Source organism: Salvelinus fontinalis, chromosome 27, assembly GCF_029448725.1.
Source record: "Salvelinus fontinalis isolate EN_2023a chromosome 27, ASM2944872v1, whole genome shotgun sequence".
Lineage (NCBI taxonomy): Eukaryota > Metazoa > Chordata > Actinopteri > Salmoniformes > Salmonidae > Salvelinus > Salvelinus fontinalis.
In genome coordinates this window covers 32,394,082-32,417,248 of record NC_074691.1, presented here as the reverse complement: position 1 = coordinate 32,417,248, position 23,167 = coordinate 32,394,082, and the positions used below count along the sequence as shown (strand labels likewise).

Here is a 23,167-nt window from a genome sequence, read left to right as displayed (position 1 = left end):
CAGAGAGACAGCTCCGGACTGAGGGGCAGTTCTGAATAAATAGCCGCTCTGGGCTGAGGGACAGCTCATGACTGGCTGACGGCTCTGGACGCTCATGGCTGGCTGACGGCTCTGGACGCTCATGGCTGGCTGACGGCTCTGGACGCTCATGGCTGGCTGACGGCTCTGGACGCTCATGGCTCACTGACGGCTCTGGACGCTCATGGCTCACTGACGGCTCTGGCAGATCCTGTCTGGTTGGCGGCTCTGGCAGATCCTGTCTGGTTGCCGGCTCTGGCAGATCCTGTCTGGTTGGCGGCCCTGGCAGATCCTGTCTGGTTGGCGGCTCTGGCAGATCCTGACTGACGACTGGCTCTAGCGGCTCCTGACTGACTATCGGCTCTGACGGATTGGGACAGACGGGCGGCTCTAATGGCTCGGGACAGACGGATGGCTCAGACGGCGCTGGGGAGACGGATGGCTCAGACGGCGCTGGGGAGACGGATGGCTCAGACGGCGCTCGGGAGACGGATGGCTCAGATGGCGCTGCGGAGACGGATGGCTCAGACTGCTCCTGTCTGGCGGAAGGCTCTGGCTGCTCCTGTCTGGCGGAAGGCTCTGTAGGCTCATGGCAGATGGGCAGCTTTGCAGGCTCATGGCAGACAGGCAGTTCATGCGCCGTTGGGCAGACGGCAGACTCTGGCCGGCTGAGACGCACTGTAGGCTTGGTGCGTGGTGCCGGAACTGGAGGCACCTGACTGGGGACACACACTTCAAGCCTAGTGCAGGGAGCAGGGACAGGGCACACTGACCTCTCGAAGCGCACTATATGCCTGGTGCGTGGTTCCGGACTGAGGGCACGCACCTCAGGACGAGTGCGGGGAGAAACAACAGTGTGCACAGGACTTAGGAGACGCACAGGTGGCTTAGTGCGCGGTGCCGGAACTGGAGGCACTGGGCTGGAGACACGCACCGTAGGGAGAGTGCGTGGAGGAGGAACAGGGCTCTGAAAACGCACTGGAAGCCTGGTGCGTAGTGTAGGCACTGGTGGTACTGGGCTGGGGCGGGGAGGTAGTGCCAGAAATACCGGACCGTGCAGGCGTACTGGCTCCCTTGAGCACCGAGCCTGCCCAACCTTACCTGGTTGAATGCTCCCCGTCGCCCGACCAGTGCGGGGAGGTGGAATAACCCGCACAGGGCTATGTAGGCAAACCGGGGACACCATGCGTAAGGCTGGAGCCATGTAAGCCGGCCCGAGGAGACGCACTGGAGACCAGACGCGTTGAGCCGGCCTCATGACACCTGGCTCAATGCCCAATCTAGCCCTACCAGTGCGGGTAGGTGGAATAACCCGCACCGGGCTATGCATACGTACAGGAGACATCATGCGCTCTACTGCGTAACACGATGTCTGCCCGTACTCCCGCTCTCCACGGTAAGCCTGGGAAGTGGGCGCAGGTCTCCTACCTGCCCTCGGCCCACTACCTCTTAGCCTCCCCCCCCCAAGACATTTTTGGGGTCTCCTCTCGGGCTTCCAGCCACGTCTCCTTGCTGCCTCCTCATACCACCGCTCTTGGGCTCTCGCTGCCTCCATCTCCTCACGAGCGCGGCGATATTCCCCAATGTGAGCCCAGTGTCCTTTACCATCCAGCTCATCCTCCCAAGTCCAGTAGTCCTGTGTATAATCCTGCTCCTGCTTCATCCGAAGAGGAGGAACAGGGATTGAACCAAAATGCAGCGGAGTTTGAAGACATGATTTTAATAAACAAGACGGAAAAAACACGAAACGAAATACACTTGACTAATTAACAAAATAACAAAACGGAGTAGACAAACCTGGACATACGAACTTACAATAAAACACGAGAACGCACGAACAGGGAAAATAGCCTACACATAAATGACGAAGAACAAACAAACCGAACAGTCCCGTATGGTGCGACAAACACTGACACAGGAGACAACCACCCACAACGAATACTGTGAAACAACCTACCTAAATATGACTCTTAATTAGAGGAACGCCAAACACCTGCCTCTAATTAAGAGCCATACCAGGCAACCCATAAACCAACATAGAAACAGAAACATAGAATGCCCACCCAAACTCACGTCCTGACCAACTAACACATACAACAAACTAACAGAAATAGGTCAGGAACGTGACAGTTGTGTGACAAAACTGCACATTTTAGAACTGTGGCCTTTCATTGTCGCCAGCACAAGGTGCACCTGTGTAATGATCATGATGTTTAATCAGCTTCTTGATATGCCACACCTGTCAGGTGGATGGATTATCTTGGCAAAGGACAAATTCTCAATAACAGGGATGTAAACACATTTGAGATAAATACACTTTGTGTGAACGGAATATTTCTGGTATCTTTAATTTCAGCACATGAAACATGGGACCAACATTTTACATGTTGCGTTTATATTTTTGTTCAGTGTATAATGTTTCTCAACAGTGTTGACAGAACACAAACTTTTTCTTAGATTTTTGCCAAAACAAATGACATTGAAAGAGTAGATTAGACTCGTTTTTCTGACTAGGTTACTAATCTACCGCCTTCCCTGGCAATCCCAACCACAGTGATTGACTGTTAAAGGGTTAGTTCACCCAAATAAAAAAATGACACATTGGTTCCCTAACCCAATAAAATACATAATTTGAAGAACAAACATCATTATAGCAATTCCTATCTTGCAGTAAATATGACTTTAATCTAAAGGTTTAATGTTAAAAAAGGTTATCTTATTAGAAAATAGTGCTGATTGTATAGGCTTAGACGATATCCAAAACAACTAAAAACAAGCCGAATTCATACTGTCTCTCTGATTTCATTTTCAGTCATTTTATTTGTATAGTCATGTCTTTCTACTCAATACCAAAATGAATTTAACCATTCTGTGAGGTAAAGTTGTTAAAGTATTCAATAATTTAGCTGTGTATTTCAGATGGAATTAAAGGCATTAGAATGTACCAAAATAGCTTGTTCTGATATTTTTTTCAAGGGGGCATGTCACCCGGACCCCCCCAGCCTGGAACTCCCTGGCTGGCTACTATTTCTATTTGACTGGAAACTCCATGTACTTAGGGAAAACACTGTATATAGAGAATAGAGGCGTTTTGAGACCCAGACAAACTGAAATGAAAGCTGGGGTTTTAGCCCATAAGCCACTGATTCTGATTACAGTGATTATATTCCTGGAAGCCCTTGCATTAACATTAATCTATCCCTGTGATTACCACAGAGAATTACAGCCCAACTGATGTGGTCCACAGAGGTGATTTCTCATGACGGGCCCCCAACACAAACACACACAAACAAGCTTGCACGGATGCACACACATACACATGGACGAACACAGTCGCGAACACGCGCACAAACACATAGCAAATAGACAAACAGACACATATTGCACACACACACACACAAACTGACACATGCACACACACACAATTGCAGGAGAATACAGTCACACACAGCACACAGACACACACACACACCTCTCGAGATTATTAAGCTGCTAATGGAGCAGATAGTAACTAATGATCGTATTCGTCTTCACAGATATTCACACAGAAGATGGAGGTGAGTATTTTGTTCACAGATGTCTCACTCACATGTGCAGTTCCCTCTGTGTATCATTCTCCCCTTCTCTCTCTCTCTCTCTCTCTCTCTCTCTCTCTCTCTCTCTCACTCTCTCTCTCTTTTTTTTCTTTCTTGCACCAGGCAACAAATAGCTATGTGGTGAGGCTGCACCAGTCTCAGCCCATGTGTTGCCATGGAGGCGTTCCCGTCGCCTAGCAACCAGTACATTAATCGGTTCGTGAGGCGCTAACTCGTGGCAGACGGTCGTTCAGCCCTTGTCCTCCCTCTCTCCCCCTACTTCCCTCGAGACTCCCTCTTCCCTCCTCCCCCTCTCCCCATCCAGATGCCTATGGGGTGTGAAGGAATGTGCCTGGTTGCTGAAAAAATACCTAGCATGCTCTACCCTTTCTTACTTCCTCTTTCTGCCTATAGAACCGCTAAATGTTCTGGATGTGATGTATTGCAACACCTTGACCCTAACACACCCAGATATACTGTAGAGCCTGGCTATATCCTAACAACCAGACATACTGTAGAGCCTGGCTATACCCTAACAACCAGACATACTGTAGAGCCTGGCTATACCCTAACAATCAGACATACTGTAGAGCCTGGCTATACCCTAACAACCAGACATACTGTAGAGCCTGACTATACCCTAACAACCCCGACATACTGTAGAGCCTGGCTATACCCTAACAACCAGACATACTGTAGAGCCTGACTATACCCTAACAACCAGACATACTGTAGAGCCTGGCTATACCCTAACAACCAGACATACTGTAGAGCCTGGCTATACCCTAACAACCAGACATACTGTAGAGCCTGGCTATACCCTAACAACCAGACATACTGTAGAGCCTGACTATACCCTAACAACCAGACATACTGTAGAGCCTGGCTATACCCTAACAACCAGACATACTGTAGAGCCTGACTATACCCTAACAACCAGACATACTGTAGAGCCTGGCTATACCCTAACATTGACCATCATACTTGACCTGACATTGACACTGTCTCAGTACCACTCACTGAAGGACACTGACATGCCTGTTCTTCTCATGCTGTTTCCCTACTACAGAATTGTTTACTTGCTCTCCTCTCCAATAACCCTGTCCACACACAGTTGAAGTCGTAAGTTTACATACACTTAGGTTGGAGTCATTAAGACACGTTTTTTAACCACTCCACAAATTTCTTAACAAACTATAATTTTTGCAAGTCGGTTAGGACATCTACTTTGTGCCTGACAGAAGTCAATTGTAAACAATTATTTACAGACAGAATATTTCACTTTTATTCACTGTTCCAGTGGGTCAGAAGTTTACATACACTAAGTTGACTCTACATATAAACAGCTTGGAAAATTCCAGAAAATGATATCATGGCTTTAGAAGCTTCTGATAGGCTAATTGACAGAATTTGAGTCAATTGGAGGTGTACCTTTGGATGTGTTTCAAGGCCTACCAAACTCAGTGCCTCCTTGCTTGACATCATGAGAAAATCAAAAGAAATCAGCCAAGACAATTGTAGACCTCCACAAGTCTGGTTCATCCTTGGGAACAATTTCCAAATGCCTGAAGGTACCACGTTCATCTGTACAAACAATATTACGCAAGTATAAAGACCATGGGACCACACAGCTGTCATACCTCTCAGGAAGGAGAAGCGTTCTTTGGTGTGAAAAGTGCAAATCAATCCCAGAACAACAGCAAAGCACAATGTGAAGATGCTGGAGGAAACAGGTACAAAAGTGTCTATATCCATAGGAAAACGAGTCCAATATCGACATAACCTGAAAGGCCACTCAGCAAAGAAGAAGCCACTGCTCCAAAACCGCCATAAAAAAGCCAGACAACAGTTTGCAACTGCACATGGGGACAAAGTTTTACTTTTTGGAGAAATGTCCTCTAGTCTGATGAAACTAAAAGATAGAACTGTTTGGCCATAATGACCATCGTCATGTTTGGAGGAAAAAGGGGGAGGCTTGCAAGCCGAAGAACACCATCCCAACCATGAAGCACGGGGGTGGCAGCATGAAGCTGAAGGAAGGACTGGTGCACTTCACAAAATAGATGGCATCATGAGGTGGAAAATGATGTGGATATATTGAAACAACATCTCAAGACGTCAGTCAGGAAGGTAAAGCTTGGTCGCAAATGGGTCTTCCAAATGGACAATGACCCCAAGCATACTCTCAAAGTTGTGGCAAAATGGCTTAAGGACAAGTCAATGTATTGGAGTGGCCATCACAAAGCCCTGACCTCAATCCTGTAAAAAATGTGTGGGCAGAACTGAAAAAGCATGTGCAAGCAAGGAGGCCTACAAACCTGACTCAGTTACATCAGCTCTGTCAGGAGGAATGGCCCAAAATTGACCCAACTTATTGTGTGAACCTTGTGGAAGGCTATCTGAAACGTTTGACCCAAGTTAAACAATTTAAAGGCAATGTTACCAAATACTAATTGAGTTTATATAAACTTCTGACCCACTGGGTATGTGATGAAAGAAATAAAAGCTTAAATAAATCATTCTCTCTACTCTTATTATGACATTTCCCATTCTTTAAATAAAGTGGTGATCCTAACGGACCTAAGATAGGGCATTTTTATTTGGATTAAATGTCAGGAATTGTGAAACACTGAGTTTAAATGTATTTTGCTAAGGTGTATGTAAACTTCCAACTTCAACTGTATGTCCATCCCAGGCAAGTCTCAATAGGAAATGTATTCACCTTTATTCCCTTCTTCCATGCTGTATGTAGTGGAGAAACGGACATATTCCTTTTTCTACCATCGTCCAATTTGTTCTACCTCCCCATCCCTCATTGTTAGAAATTACACTTTTACGTTTTACGTCGAGCCAACTATTCCCTCTTACACAGTCCAGTGGTTCTGCGAGCCAACCTGCCCACCATCTGACTGGCTGACTGGCTGACCGACTGTCTGACCGACTGTCTGACTGGCTGACCGACTGTCTGACTGGCTGACTGGCTGACCGACTGTCTGACCGACTGTCTGACTGGCTGACCGACTGTCTGACTGGCTGACTGGCTGACCGACTGTCTGACCGACTGTCTGACTGGCTGACTGACTCTCTGACTGGCTGACCGGCTGACCGACTGTCTGACTGGCTGACCGACTGTCTGACTGACTGACCGACTGTCTGACTGGCTGACCGACTGTCTGACTGGCTGACCGACTGTCTGACTGGCTGACTGACTCTCTGACTGGCTGACTGACTCTCTGACTGGCTGACTGGCTGACCGACTGTCTGACTGGCTGACCGACTGTCTGACTGACTGACCGACTGTCTGACTGACTGACCGACTCTCTGACTGGCCGACCGACTGTCTGACTGGCTGACCGACTGTCTGACTGGCTGACTGGCTGTCTGACTGGCTGACCGACTGTCTGACTGGCTGACTGGCTGACCGACTGTCTGACTGGCTGACCGACTGTCTGACTGGCTGACTGGCTGACCGACTGTCTGACCGACTGTCTGACTGGCTGACTGACTCTCTGACTGGCTGACTGGCTGACCGACTGTCTGACTGGCTGACTGGCTGACCGACTGTCTGACTGACTGACCGACTGTCTGACTGACTGACCGACTCTCTGACTGGCCGACCGACTGTCTGACTGGCTGACCGACTGTCTGACCGACTGTCTGACTGGCTGACCGACTGGCTGACTGGCTGACTGGCTGACCGACTGTCTGACCGACTGTCTGACTGGCTGACCGACTGTCTGACTGGCTGACTGGCTGACCGACTGTCTGACCGACTGTCTGACTGGCTGACTGACTCTCTGACTGGCTGACTGGCTGACCGACTGTCTGACTGGCTGACTGGCTGACCGACTGTCTGACTGACTGACCGACTGTCTGACTGACTGACCGACTCTCTGACTGGCCGACCGACTGTCCGACTGGCTGACCGACTGTCCGACTGGCTGACCGACTCTCTGACTGGCCGACCGACTGTCTGACTGGCTGACCGACTGTCTGACCGACTGTCTGACTGGCTGACCAACTGTCTGACTGGCTGACTGGCTGACCGACTGTCTGACCGACTGTCTGACTGGCTGACCGACTGGCTGACTGGCTGACTGGCTGACCGACTGTCTGACCGACTGTCTGACTGGCTGACTGACTCTCTGACTGGCTGACTGGCTGACCGACTGTCTGACTGACTGACAGACTGTCTGACTGACTGACCGACTCTCTGACTGGCCGACCGACTGTCCGACTGGCTGACCGACTGTCTGACTGGCTGACCGACTGTATGACTGGCTGACCGACTGTATGACTGGCTGACCGACTGTCTGACTGGCTGACCGACTGTCTGACTGGCTGACCGACTCTCTGACTGGCTGACTGACTGTCTGACTGGCTGACCGACTGTCTGACTGGCTGACCGACTGTCTGACTGGCTGACCGACTGTCTGACTGGCTGACCGACTGTCTGACTGGCTGACCGACCGGCTGACTGGCTGACCGACTGTCTGACTGGCCGACCGACTGTCTGACTGGCTGACCGACTGTCTGACTGGCTGACCGACTGGCTGACCGACTGGCTGACTGGCTGACCGACTGTCTGACCGACTGTCTGACTGTCTGACCGACTGTCTGACTGTCTGACTGGCTGACCGACTGTCTGACTGGCTGACCGACTGTCTGACTGGCTGACCGACTGTCTGACTGGCTGACCGACTGTCTGACTGGCTGACCGACTCTCTGACTGGCTGACTGACTGTCTGACTGGCTGACCGACTGTCTGACTGGCTGACCGACTGTCTGACTGGCTGACCGACTGTCTGACTGGCTGACCGACTGTCTGACTGGCTGACCGACCGGCTGACTGGCTGACCGACTGTCTGACTGGCCGACCGACCGTCTGACTGGCTGACCGACTGTCTGACTGGCTGACCGACTGGCTGACCGACTGGCTGACTGGCTGACCGACTGTCTGACCGACTGTCTGACTGTCTGACCGACTGTCTGACTGGCTGACTGGCTGACCGACTGTCTGACCGACTGTCTGACTGGCTGACTGACTCTCTGACTGGCTGACTGGCTGACCGACTGTCTGACTGTCTGACTGGCTGACCGACTGTCTGACTGACTGACCGACTCTCTGACTGGCTGACCGACTGTCTGACTGGCTGACCGACCGGCTGACTGACTGACCGACTCTCTGACTGGCTGACCGACTGTCTGACTGGCTGACCGACTGTCTGACTGGCTGACCGACTGTCTGACTGGCTGACCGACTGTCTGACTGTCTGACTGGCTGACCGACTGTCTGACCGACTGTCTGACTGGCTGACCGACTGGCTGACTGGCTGACTGGCTGACCGACTGTCTGACCGACTGTCTGACTGGCTGACCGACTGTCTGACTGGCTGACCGACTGTCTGACTGGCTGACCGACCGGCTGACTGGCTGACCGACTGGCTGACTGGCTGACCGACTGTCTGACCGGCTGACCGACTGGCTGACCGACTGGCTTACTGGCTGACTGGCCGACCGACTGTCTGACTGGCCGACCGACTGTCTGACTGGCTGACCGACTGGCTGACCGACTGGCTGACTGGCTGACCGGCTGACTGGCTGGCCGACCGACTGTCTGACTTGCCGACCGACTGGCTGAACGGCTGACCGACTGTCTGAACGGCTGACCGACTGGCAGACTGGCTCACCGAATGTCTGACTGGCTGACCGACTGGGAGTCGGAGGAGAAGAGAAGAGAGATCTCTAGATTAATCGTGATTCCCTCTGACATACCCTCTGGGATGAGAGAAAACAAGAGGAATAGAGAGAACAGGAGAGGAAGGGAAAGGAGAGGGAGAGGGTTGGTGTTGTGGGGGTAACAGGGAAGTATAGAGGCAGGTAAAAAGAAGGGGATGTGGGGAGGAAGGGAGGGAATAGAATGTGCAGATGAAATGGGAGAATTGGTTGGAGGATAAATTGGGAGGACAAAAAGAGAGGGAGAGAAGAAAGAACAGAAGGGAGGAGAAGTAAGAGGGCAGAAAGTGAGGGAAAGAGTGTATGAGGGGAGTGTATGAGGGGAGTGTGTGAGGGGAGTGTGTGAGGGGAGTGTGTGAGGGGAGTGTGTGAAGGGAGTGTGTGAAGGGAGTGTGTGAGGGGAGTGTGTGAGGGCAGTGTGTGAGGGGAGTGTATGAGGGGAGTGTGTGAGGGGAGTGTGTGAGGGAAGTGTGTGAGGGGAGTGTGTGAGGGGAGTGTGTGAGGGGAGTGTGTGAGGGGAGTGTGTGAAGGGAGTGTATGAGGGGGGTGTGCGAGGGGAGTGTGCGAGGGGAGTGTGTGAGGGGAGTGTATGGGGGAAGTGTGTGTGTGCGTGTATGTGTGTGTGCGTACGTGCACTATACTGTATACAAAAGTGTGTGGACATCCCTTCAAATTAGTGGATTTGACTATTTCAGCGACACCTGTTGCTGACAGGTGTATTAAATCGAGCACACAGCCTTGCAATCTCCATAGACAAACCTTGGCAGTAGAATGGCCTTACTGAAGAGCTCAGTGACATTCAACGTGGCACCGTCATAGGATGAACGAGTCAGTTCGTCAAATTTCTGCCCTGCTGGAGCTGCCCTGGTCAACTGTACTATAAGTGCTGTTGTTGTGAAGTGGATACATTAAGGAGCAACAATGGCTCAGCCAAAAAGTGGTAGGCCACACAAGCTCACAGAACGGGACCACTGAGTGCTGATGCGCATAGCGTGTAAAAATTGTCTGTCCTCGGTTGCGACCATCACTACCGTGTTCCAAACTGTCTTTGGAAGCAACATCAGCACAAGAACTGTTCGTCGGGAGCTTCATGAAACGGGTTTCCATGGCCGAGCAGCCGCACACAAGCCTAAGATCACCATGCGCAATGCCAAGCGTCGGCTGGAGTGGTGTAAAGTTCCCCACCATTGGACTCTGGAGCAGTGGAAACATGTTCTCTTGAGTGATGAATCACGCTTTGGCAGATGCCAGGAGAACGCTGCCTGCTCGAATGCATAGTTGCCAACTGCAAAATTTGGTGGAGGAGGAATAATGGTCTGGGACTGTTTTTCATGCTTCAGGCTATGCCACTTAGTTCCAGTGAAGGAAAATCTTAACACTACAGCATACAATGACATTCTAGCAGATTCTGTGCTTCCAACTTTGTGGACACAGTGTGGAGAAGGCCCTTTCTTGTTTCAGAATGACAATGCCCCCGTGCTCAAAGCGAGGTCCATACAGAAATGTTTTTTTCGAGATCACTGTGGAAGAACTTGACTGGCCTGCACAGAGCACTGAACTCAACCCCATCGAACTCCTTTGGGAAGAACTGGAATGCCGACGACAAGCCAGGCCTAATCGCACAACATCAGCGTCCCAACCTCACTAATGCCTTCGTGGCTGAATTGATGTACAGGTTCCTGCAACGATATTCCAAAATCTTCCCAGAAGAGTGGAGGCTGTTCTAGCAGCAAAGGAGGGGCACCAACTCCATATTAATGCCCATGATTTTGGAATGAGATGTTCGACGAGCAGGTGTCCTCATACTGTACTTTTGGTCATATAGTGTACATGCGTGCACATGTGCGAGATAGACTGTGAAAGGTGTGTGGTTATCTGTGATATGCCTGAGGGAAAGCAAGGGAGGGTGGAAATGCTACATAGGAGGAGTAAATGAGCAGATAGAATGAGTAAAGAGAGAGAGAGAGAGGTGTATAGTTACCTGTGATATGCCTGAGGAGAGGTGGGAGAAGAGGTGAAGGGGGTAACCAGTCCCGGGGAGTAGGGGTGGTACGGGGTCTTCTTCAAGGCCTGGATCAGGTTGTGTCTGTATTCTGGATCTATGGACCACAACGAGCCTTTACCTATACTCTGAGAGAGGGAGCGAGACAGAGGAGGGAGATGAGGAAGAAAAGAAAGAGGATTATTTAGCTAACAACATGAAAACACTGGAATCTTGACCATTTGAACGACGGCTGTATGGCTACCGTCCACTGTCCCTCAGAAACCAGTCTACAGAGAGACACCAGACCACAAGTAAACAGAGAGACACCAGACCACAAGTAAACATAAAGACACCAGACCACAAGTAAACACAGAGACAAGCCAGACCACAAGTAAACACTGCAGACAAACCAGACCACAAGTAAACACTGCAGACAAACCAGACAACAAGTAAACACTGCAGACAAACCAGACAACAAGTAAACATAAAGACACCAGACCACAAGTAAACACTGCAGACAAACCAGACCACAAGTAAACACTGCAGACAAACCAGACAACAAGTAAACACTGCAGACAAACCAGACAACAAGTAAACATAAAGACACCAGACCACAAGTAAACACAGAGACAAGCCAGACAACAAGTAAACACTGCAGACAAACCAGACAACAAGTAAACATAAAGACACCAGACCACAAGTAAACACAGAGACACCAGACCACAAGTAAACACAGAGACAAACCACACCACAAGTAAACAGAGAGACACCAGACCACAAGTTAACACTGCAGACACCAGACCTCAAGTAAACACAGAGACAAACCAGACCACAAGTAAACACTGCAGACAAACCAGACCACAAGTAAACATAAAGACACCAGAACACAAGTAAACACAGAGACACCAGACCATAAGTAAACACAGAGACAAACCAGACCACAAGTAAACACAGAGAGAAACCAGACCAAAAGTAAACATAGAGACAAACCAGACCACAAGTAAACACAGAGACACCAGACCACAAGTAAACACAGAGACACCAGATCACAAGTAAACACAGAGACACCAGACCACAAGTAAACATAGAGACACCAGACCACAAGTAAACACAGAGACACCAGACCACAAGTAAACACAGAGACACCAGACCACAAGTAAACACAGAGACACCAGACCACAAGTAAACATAGAGACACCAGACAACAAGAAAACATAGAGACACCAGACCACAAGTAAACACAGAGACAAACCAGACCACAAGTAAACACAGAGACACCAGACCACAAGTAAACACAGAGACAAACCAGACCACAAGTAAACACAGAGACACCAGACCACAAGTAAACACAGAGACAAACCAGACCACAAGTAAACACAGAGAGACACCAGACCACAAGTAAACACAGAGACAAACCAGACCACAAGAAAACACTGCACACAAACCAGACCACAAGACAACATAAAGACACCAGACCACAAGTAAACACAGAGACACCAGACCACAAGTAAACACAGAGACAAACCACACCACAAGTAAACACAGAGACATACCAGACCACAAGTAAACACAGAGACAAACCAGACCACAAGTAAACACAGAGACAAACCAGACCACAAGTAAACACAGAGACACCAGACCACAAGTAAACAGAGAGACACCAGACCACAAGTAAACATAAAGACACCAGACCACAAGTAAACATAGAGACACCAGACCACAAGTAAACACAGAGACCCCAGACCACAAGTAAACACAGAGACAAACCAGACCACAAGTAAACACAGAGACAAACCAGACCACAAGTAAACACAGAGACACCAGACCACATGTAAACACAGAGACAAACCAGACCACTATTTAACACAGAGACAAACCAGACCACAAGTAAACACAGAGACACCAGACCACAAGTAAACAGAGAGACACCAGACCACAAGTAAAAATAAAGACACCAGACCACAAGTAAACATAAAGACACCAGACCTCAAGTAAACACTGCAGACAAACCAGACCACAAGTAAACACTGCAGACAAACCAGACCACAAGTAAACATAAAGACACCAGACCACAAGTAAACACAGAGACACCAGACCACAAGTAAACACAGAGACAAACCACACCACAAGTAAACAGAGAGACACCAGACCACAAGTAAACATAAAGACACCAGACCACAAGTAAACACAGAGACAAACCAGACCACAAGAAAACACTGCACACAAACCAGACCACAAGAAAACATAAAGACACAAGAACACAAGTAAACACAGAGACACCAGACCACAAGTAAACACAGAGACACCAGACCACAAGTAAACACAGAGACACCAGACCAAAAGTAAACACAGAGACAAACCAGACCACAAGTAAACACAGAGACACCAGACCACTGTCAGGTTTTGGCCAAGACTGTTTGGGTTTTGGTCACTAGATGTCCCCATTGCACCTTTTTTGTACCTTTTGTTTTTCTTGCTCTAATTATTGTTTGCACCTGTAGGTCATTCCCTTGTTAGTATTTAAACCCTGTGTGTTCCTCAGTTCCTTGCTCAGTGTTTGTAAGTTAGCACCCAGCCCCAGCCCAAGTCTTGTTTTATACAGATATTTCTCTTGTTGGATTTTCCAGAGGTTCTCTGGTTTAGTTCTAGTGTATTATTTGAGTAGTCTTTTGAGGTTTGTTTTTCCCTGCTGTTTTTTACCACTTTGTGGAGTTTCTTTTGTATTTTGGAGGATTTCCATTTTGTGCCTCTTGGCTTTATTTTTGGACATTGTGGATTTAGTTTCTTTGCCTGAAGATTTTGTTATTTTATTAAACCACCATCTCTAGTACTGCTGTGTCTGCCTCATCTTCTGGGTTCTGACGATTATTAGTGACTGTTTCTCGCACCGGGTCCTGACAACCACAAGTAAACACAGAGACAAACCAGACCACAAGTAAACACAGAGACAAACCAGACCACAAGTAAACACAGAGACAAACCGGACCACAAGTAAACACAGAGAGAAACCAGACCACAAGTAAACACAGAGACAAACCAGACCACAAGTAAACACAGAGACACCAGACCACAAGTAAACACAGAGACACCAGACCACAATTCCAAACTTAGTCAACATCCAGCACCAGGGTTGGGTAGCTTACTTTTCAAATGTAATACGTTACAGTTACTAGTGACCTGTCCATAATTTTAATCAATAACATACATTTTGGATTACCCAAACTCAGTAACGTAATCTGATTACTTTCGGGTTACTTTCCCTTTAATTAAGAGGCATTAGAATACAAAAAGGATCCATCAAATGCATTTGGTGTGTCATCATAGTGGTCTCTGACTTGTTGGCAGCCTCGCTCAGGTGGAACAAACTTAAACGTGCACCTTTTTCCAATGATGAATGGAATGTCAATGAGAAAACAAAAAGATGTCATAATGTAATTATTGTGTCATTATTTTTCTATTTTATTCCTTGTGTTATTATATAAATATTTCTTAAATTGTTTCCTCTATTTCTCTCTTTTTTTCTGCATTGTTGGGAAGGGCCCGTAAGAATCTCAGTGTTGGTCTATACCTGTTGCTCAGGAAGCATGTGACAAAAACTATTTGATTTTATGTATTTTTTCGTAAATATTTAAAAGTAATCCAAGAAGTAATCATCTAGATTTTCAAAAGTATCTGTAATCTGATTACAATATTTTAGCTGGTAACGTAACTGATTACAAAAAATAAAAAAGATTACAAGTAAATGAAAACAAGAAATACAAAAAATATTGTAACTGATTGCATGTAATTAGTTACTCCCCAACCCTGTCCAGGACCACAGATCAACGCTCTCCATATTTCCTGTCTTTCTGTTGTTGTCAAAACAAAAATGCCCCTAGTTCTATTAAAAAAGCTGTGTCCACTGAAGGAGAGAAATGTCATGTACAGCAATGCAGCTCAATACTTCGTAGTACTTTGTTGGTTACAGTGAGCAAAGACGACCATCACCATCAACCATAGTTAACAAGTTTTTCATGTTATTCCGCCATTGCCACACATATACCACAGGTGCCGTAAAAGAGTGTCGTAAACCAGCACATCAATACATACTTCTCCACTTTGATCACATGATGTCAGATAGAAACAACAGGAGGGAGTCCGACAGAGGAGTGACAAGAAATAAGTCTGTGTGTGTGTGTGTGTGTGTGTGTGTGTTGTGTGTGTGTGTGTGTGTGTGTTTGAGACTGCGACGTCAAAACAGTACATACATAAATATAATCAATCCCAACACTGTGACTTTTTCAGTTTTTAATGATGCAGATACAAAGCAACAAATGGTTTGGTAACGTTGATTTGGGCCATGTGTATAGACCTAGCTACAACATTGTGAATACTGTCACTGGATATTAGATGATGTCAATGTCATGTTTGTGTATCTACAGTTGAAGTCGGAAGTTTACAGACACCTTAGCCAAATACATTTAAACTCAGTTTTTCATAATTCCTGAGATGTAATCCTAGTAAAAATTCCCTGTCTTAGGTCAGTTAGGATCACCACTTTATTTTAAGAATGTGAAATGTCAGAATAATAGTAGAGAATGATTTATTTCAGCTTTTATTTATTTCATCACATTCCCAAAGGGTCAGAAGTTTACATACACTCAATTAGTATTTGGTAGCATTACCTTTAAATTATTTAACTTGGGTCAAACGTTTCGGGTAGCCTTCCACAAGCTTCCCACAATAAGTTGGGTGAATTTTGACCCATTCCTCCTGACACAGCTCGTGTAACTGAGTCATGTTTGTAGGTCTTCTTGCTTGCACACACTTTAAGTTCTGACCACAAATTTTCTATAGGATTGAGGTCAGGGCTTTGTGATGGCCACTCCAATACATTGACATTGTTGTTCTTAAGCCATTTTGCCACAACTTTGGAAGTGTGCTTGGGGTCAAAGTCCGTTTGGAAGACCCATTTGCGACCAAGCTTTAACTTCCTGACTGATGTCTTGAGATGTTGCTTCAATATATCCACGTCATTTTCCGTCCTCATGAAGAACATTTTGTGAAGTGCACCAGTCCCTCCTGCAGCAAAGTACCCCCACAACCTGATGCTGCCACCCCCGTGCTTCACGGTTGGGATGGTGTTCTTCGGCTTGCAAGCCTCCCCCTTTTCCACCAAACATAAAGATGGTCATTATTTCCAAACAGTTCTATTTTTGTTTAATCAAACCAGAGGACATTTCTCCAAAAAGTATGATCTTTGTCCCCATGTGCAGTTGCAAACCGTAGTCTGGCTTTTTTATGGCGGTTATGGAGAAATGGCTTCTTCCTTGCCGAGTGGCCTTTCAGGTCATGTCGATATAGGGCTCATTTTACTGTGGATATAGATACTTTTGTACCTGTTTCCTCCAGCATTTTCACAAGGTCCTTTGCTGTTGTTCTGGGATTGATGTGCACTTTTCGCACCAAAGTACATTCATCTCTAGGAGACAAAACGCGTCTCCTTCCTGAGCGGTATGACGGCTGCGTGGTCCCATGGTGTTTATACTTGCGTAGCATTGTTTGTACAGATGAATGTGGTATCTTCAGGGGTTTGGAAATTGCTCCCAAGAATGATCCAGACTTGTGGAGGTCTACATTTATTTTCGGAGGTCTTTGCTGATTTCTTTTGATTTTCCCATGATGTCAAGCAAAGAGGCACTGGTTTGAAGGTAGACCTTGAAATACATCCACAGGTACACCTCCAATTGACTCAAATGCTGTCAATTAGCCTATCAGAAGCTTCTAAAGCCATGACATAATTATCTGGAATTTTCCAATTTTTTTAAAGGCACCGTCAACTTAGTGTATGTAAACTTCTGACCCACTGGAATTGTGATACAGTGAATTATAAGTGAAATAATCTGTCTGTAAACAATTGTTGGAAAAATGACTTGTGTCATGCACAAGGTAGATGTCCTGATTGACTTGCCAAAACTATATTTTGTTAAAGAGAAATTTGTGGTGTGGTTGAAAGATTAGCTTTATTGTCTCCAACCTAAGTGTATGTAAACTTCCGACTTCAACTGTATAAACAGTTTCAGTCAAAAAGGTTGGACATAACTACTCATTACAGGGTTATCTTTATTTTTACTATTTTCTACATTGTGGAATAATAGTGAAGACATCAAAACTATATAAAAACACATATGGAATCATGTAGTTACAAAAAAAGTGTTAAACAAATCAAAATCTATTTTATATTTGAGATGCTTCAAAGTAGCCACCCTTTGCCTTGATGACAGCTTTGCACGCTTTTACTTCACTACATTCTTGAAGAAAATAATCTACTTTCTACTCCATACGTTTTCCCTGACACCCAAAAGTACTCCATACATTTCGAATGCTTTGCAGGACAGGATAATGATCCAATTGATGTACTAACTAATAAAACACGTGGTCATTCCCCTACTGCCTCTCCTCTCCTCTCCTCTCCTCTCCTCTCCTCTACTCTCCTTTACCCCCTCTCCTCTCCTCTCCTCTCCTCTCCTCTCCTATTGTCGCCTCCTCTCCTCTCCTCCTCTCCTCTCACTGTCCTCTCCCTCTCCTTTCTTATTGTCTCCTCCTCTCTTCTCCTCTTCTTTTCGCTCCTCCTCTCCCTCTCCTCCACCTCCTCCTCTCTTCTCCAATCTTCCTCTCTTCCCCACTGTTCCTCTCGTCTCCTCCTCTCGTCTCCTTCTCTCCTCTCGTCTTCTCCTCTCCCAGACCGTGTCAAGGTACCATTTTCTAAAGCCCACTGGAGGTTTCTTCCACAGCTCTGAGTACCCTCCCTTCTGGATTATTCCATTATGTGGAGCTGGTTTATCCTAATTCACCCAGACAACACCAGGTCTGCGTCTCAAACAGTGGTGACCCGACATTCAGGGCAGGGCCACACCTGTTTTGAGACCCACATTTTTAGCAAAAATAATATATAAAATAAAAATATATATAAAAAATTTTTTGAGGGGGCTTGCCTGTTATTTTGGCATTAATATGTGTCACACATCAGTTTGCAACAATGTAAAATATATATCATTGAGTTAATAAAGCTGCAGACAAACATGGTCTCTTTGTTGTCTTGAGTAAAACAGCTCCAAAATGCAGGTGTTTCAGCCTAGCTCAGCGCTTTCTGTGGTGGGGTGACCCAGCAGAAAATATTGAGCATTCCGCCCATGATTGGCTCAGTGTTCTGTCACTCATGGGGACACTACATCACTGCCAAGTCTAGGGGTAGAGCTTGAAAATTTAAGCCCCTTGGGTGCTGCCATAGAGTTACATTAGAAGTGCCCATCCAAGAAAGCTCAAGTTCATTGACCACAGATTAAATGACGTCAAATCACGTTATATCTAACGTAGCTTTGATTGGACTGATTATGTCAACATCATACTTTCAAAATCTTAGCTAGCAGTCATCATCATGAATCAAGTCAACAATCTACTGGCAAATCCTTTTTAATCCTTGTCATATGAAGAGAAATAATGAAGAAAAATTATAGATAAAACGTATCGGTGCTCAACGGCCATTGGACATAAACATTACACAACAAGTTGGAAATTGCAAATTCAACAATGAGTGGTTTGGAAGGAATCCGTGGCTTATTGCAAGCATTGCAATGCAATCATTAGCCTGTTTTTCAGTGCAGTGGCTGTGCGGTACCAAGTCTAAGATTAAGGTTCTCGTTTCCTAGTTTATAATTATAAACATTCAGCACTGGCCATAAAGTCAATGAAGCATGATTTGTGCCGGCCTCAAAACAACTGTTAACTCGGAACTGCAAAATCTGACTTTAGTGAGTTCAAGACAACTGGGAACTTGGACAAATGAGCTACGACTGGGTAAATACGTTTTGAACTTTCTCCAACTCGGAATTGTAAATCCAAAACTCGGGCCTCTTTCTAGAGCTATAACCTGAAGATCACTGACATCATCATGATTCATCCCGAGAATATATTTACCTGTTCCCAGTTCCAGAGAATGGCAGACTTTGATTACAAAGTTTGATAACAAAATTTGCCCATAAAGGACAACCGCACCACCTTCCTATTCAAGTGAGCACAGCACAACAAGGTGAGTTCAAAAATGTTTTGTATGCTGCTGCATAAATGATGTAATATGCCAGGGAGATATGTAAACTGGGAAAGGGAAAGGGGGATACTTAGTCAGCTGTCCAACTGAAGGTATTCATCTGAAACTGTAGCTAAGAAAGTAATACTAAGTTTATGTTACGTAGTAAGCTGTTAGTAGCCAATGTGCCTCACCCTAATAATTTGGTCTATTTACCCCTCTTAGTTTTGTCTACTGTTCTGACTTGGTGATGCACATGTAGCCTATAACCTGTTTTAGAGAAATGTAACCATTAAATATTGTAAGAGCTTTCATTGCCTGCTTATATGCCCCCTTTATTTATCCTACGGTTCTGACTTGGTGTACAGGGAGAATACTGTAAGAACGGCCCATGTTCTGAATTCTGTCGCTGTGCATTTCAAATGTGTTAAACAAATAGCTATATTTTCTACGTCCATTCTAGCTCGCTCATTAATGTCTTAATCGAAATTACAGATTGCCTCCTATCCTCTTGTCGTCCCATAATGCCATAAATTGTACATTTACATTTTACATTTTAGTCATTTAGCAGACGCTCTTATCCATTTTACATCTCAATTGTCAGTAGAAAGCACATTTGTTTAAACAAGTCAGCCATATCAGCCATGTTTATTTAAAAGGCAGTAAATGAGGCTGAATTAACTGTTTCGCTGCCAGACAAGGCTCCGCTGATAGCCAAGTGTAGCAGGTGTTGGGACTGCTGTTGGGACAGCTTCATGTAGGCCCTAACAGTTTGTGGGCACTGTTTGTTGCCATTATAGTGCAATTCATGTATGTTTAGTGTTGTGTTGTGTAGTGGCTTTGCTGGCATGCGTCCCACATGTTTTTCTTTTTTACATGCTAAAATCGCCACTGGTCTCAAATGGCACTATTCCCTACATAGTGCACTACTTTTGACCAGAGGCCCTGGTGATAAGCAGTGCACTATATAGGAAATAGGATGTGCCAGCAACTGTAGCAAGAGATTAGGGTTTAAGGAAAAGGGAGGCAGGAAGGACTGCTAACTACAGTATGTTCTTAGCATGGCTAAATGTACTCTGAAGGCACTGATTTATGGAAATAACCCCACAGTTAAGAGGTATAGGGAATGATCCGGAAGGGTCTGGAGGTGAGAGATACATATCTCTATTTCTTCAGGATTGGTTCAAAGTGGACACAGTGGAGAAGATGGCCAAAGACAGAAGTGGGGATTCTTTATTTTCTGATGCCCTTCATGCCAGCTGGCCCAATGGGGATGAGTGAGCTGTATTTACCAGCAGAAAATAGTCCCACTAGTTTACATTGAAGGAGACTCTGACATCCCTCAAATGAAAACAACAGCATAAGCTTTTTGAATGTGGGTTGGCTGGTCACCGCTGTTTTTCTTTCCCTCTCTTGATGTCTTGGAAAGAGCCTTGTTCCTGGAATAGACTGCATGTGTTCTCGGTGTTCTGTGTGTGTGTGTGTGTGTGTGTGTGTGTGTGTGTGTGTGTGTGTGTGTGTGTGTGTGTGTGTGTGTGTGTGTGTGTGTGTGTGTGTGTGTGTGTGTGTGTGTGTGTCTGTGTGTGTGTGTGTGTGTCTGTGTGTGTGTGTGTGTGTGTGTGTGTGTGTGTGTGTGTGTGTGTGTGTGTGTGTGTGTGTGTGTGTGTGTGTGTGTGTGTCTGGGCGTGTGTGCTCAGTTTTCTGTGCCTACAGTACGACCCAGCCATTCTGGTTCCAAGCCATCTCCCCTGTGTTTACAAAGCATTCTGGGAAGGTAGCCGAAAGCCCTGCCTTGATGGGATTGATTATATTTATGTATGTACTGTTTGACGTCGCAGTCTCACACACGCAAGGTTCTTCTTAACTACACATCTAGGATAAAACATTAAAAGAAGTAACAAAACATGTCTGACTTGGTTACACACTTCTTAATAGACACTATAATACCAGAGAGCACAAGTACACTGAGTGGACAAAACATTAGGAACACCTTCATAATATTGAGTTGCACATCCACCTTTTGCCCTCAGAACAACCTCAATTAATCGGGGCATGGACTCTACAAGGTGTCAAAAGCATTGCACAGGGAGGCTGGCACATGTTGACTCCAATTGTTCCCACAGTTGTGTCAAGTTGGCTGGATGTTCTTTGGGTGGTGGACCATTCATGATACACACGGGAAACTGTTGAGCGTGAAAAACCCAGCAGCGTTGCAGTTCTTGACATAAACTGGTGCGACTGGCACCTACTACCATAACCCGTTCAAAGGAACTTAAATATTTTTCTTGCCCATTCACCCTCTGAATGGCACACATACACAATCCATGCCTCAATTGTCTCAAGGCATAGAAATCCTTCTTTAACCTGTCTCCTCTCCTTCATCTACAAGTCCTGCTGTTTCTGACCCTAATACTTCAGTCCTCTTCAACCAACCACATAGCAGGGATCCAGGGAGATGGATGTTTCTAAGCGGTATCATACTATAAAGACATACTCCTTCCAGACCCACATCAAACATCTCCAATCCAAAGTCAAATCTAGAATTGGCTTCCTATTCCGCAACAAAGCATCCTTTACTCATGCCGCCAAACATACCCTTGTAAAACTGACCATCCTACCAATCCTCGACTTCGGTGATGTCATTTACAAAATAGCCTCCAAAACCCTACTCAATAAATTGGATGCAGTCTATCACAGTGCCATCCGTTTTGTCACCAAAGCCCCATATACTACCCACCACTGCGACCTGTACACTCTCGTTGGCTGGCCCTCGCGTCATACTCGTCGCCAAACCCACTGGTTCCAGGTCATCTACAAGACCCTGCTAGGTAAAGTCCCCCCTTATCTCAGCTCGCTGGTCACCATAGCAGCACCTACCTGTAGCACGCGCTCCAGCAGGTATATCTCTCTAGTCACCCCCAAAACCAATTCTTCCTTTGGACGCCTCTCCTTCCAGTTCTCTGCTGCCAATGACTGGAACGAACTACAAAAATCTCTGAAACTGGAAACACCTATCTCCCTCACTAGCTTTAAGCACCAGCTGTCAGAGCAGCTCATAGATTACTGCACCTGCACATAACCCATCTACAATTTAGCCCAAACAACTACCTCTTTACCAACTGTATTTATTTATTAATTTATTTTGCTCCTTTGCACCCCATTATTTCTGTCTCTACTTTGCACTTTCTTCCAATGCAAACCAACCATTCCAGTGTTTTTTTTAGTTTTTATTTTACTTGCTGTGTTGTACTCACTTCGCCTCCATGGCCTTTTTATATTTTTATTTATTTATACATATATCTGTTTGCCTTCACCTCCCTTATCTCACCTCACTTGCTCACATTGTATATAGACTTATTTATTTTTTTCACTGTATTATTGACTATATGTTTGTTTTTACTCCATGTGTAACTATGTGTTGTTGTATGTGTCGAACTGCTTTGCTTTATCTTGGCCAGGTCGCAATTGTAAATGAGAACGTGTTCTCAATTTGCCTACCTGGTTAAATAAAGGTTAAATAAAATAAATAAATAAAAAAACAGACAGGGAACTCATTGTCTTTAATACACCGAAGATGCATTGAGAACTTTGGTTTTTTCTTCATCTGCTGTGACCCACCCTAACAGACCCTATGAGACAACTTTAACCAGCCACAAACCAGAGATCTGAGAACAGTCTGGTCCAATACCTTGAGACAGCGTTGAGAGCATTAGACTGCTCTGTTTCTCAAGCAGCATTCTCAAGCACACACACACGCACACAAACACACACACACACATACTTATGCAC

At 46.0% G+C, this 23,167-nt stretch overlaps 1 protein-coding gene across 2 annotated transcripts in view; it reads right to left on the bottom strand.

The window, feature by feature from the left end:
- LOC129825471 (forkhead box protein N3-like) overlaps positions 1–23,167 on the bottom strand; it is a 118,799-nt gene that overhangs the window by 39,222 nt on the left and 56,410 nt on the right. For both annotated transcript variants that reach the window (XR_008754862.1, XM_055885591.1), the window contains exon 3: positions 11,311–11,459. Coding sequence is in view for 1 of the 2 variants with exons in the window: in XM_055885591.1 (XP_055741566.1) it covers positions 11,311–11,459 (149 nt within the window). In the remaining variant the exon portion in view is untranslated. The remainder of the gene's footprint in view (positions 1–11,310; positions 11,460–23,167) is intronic.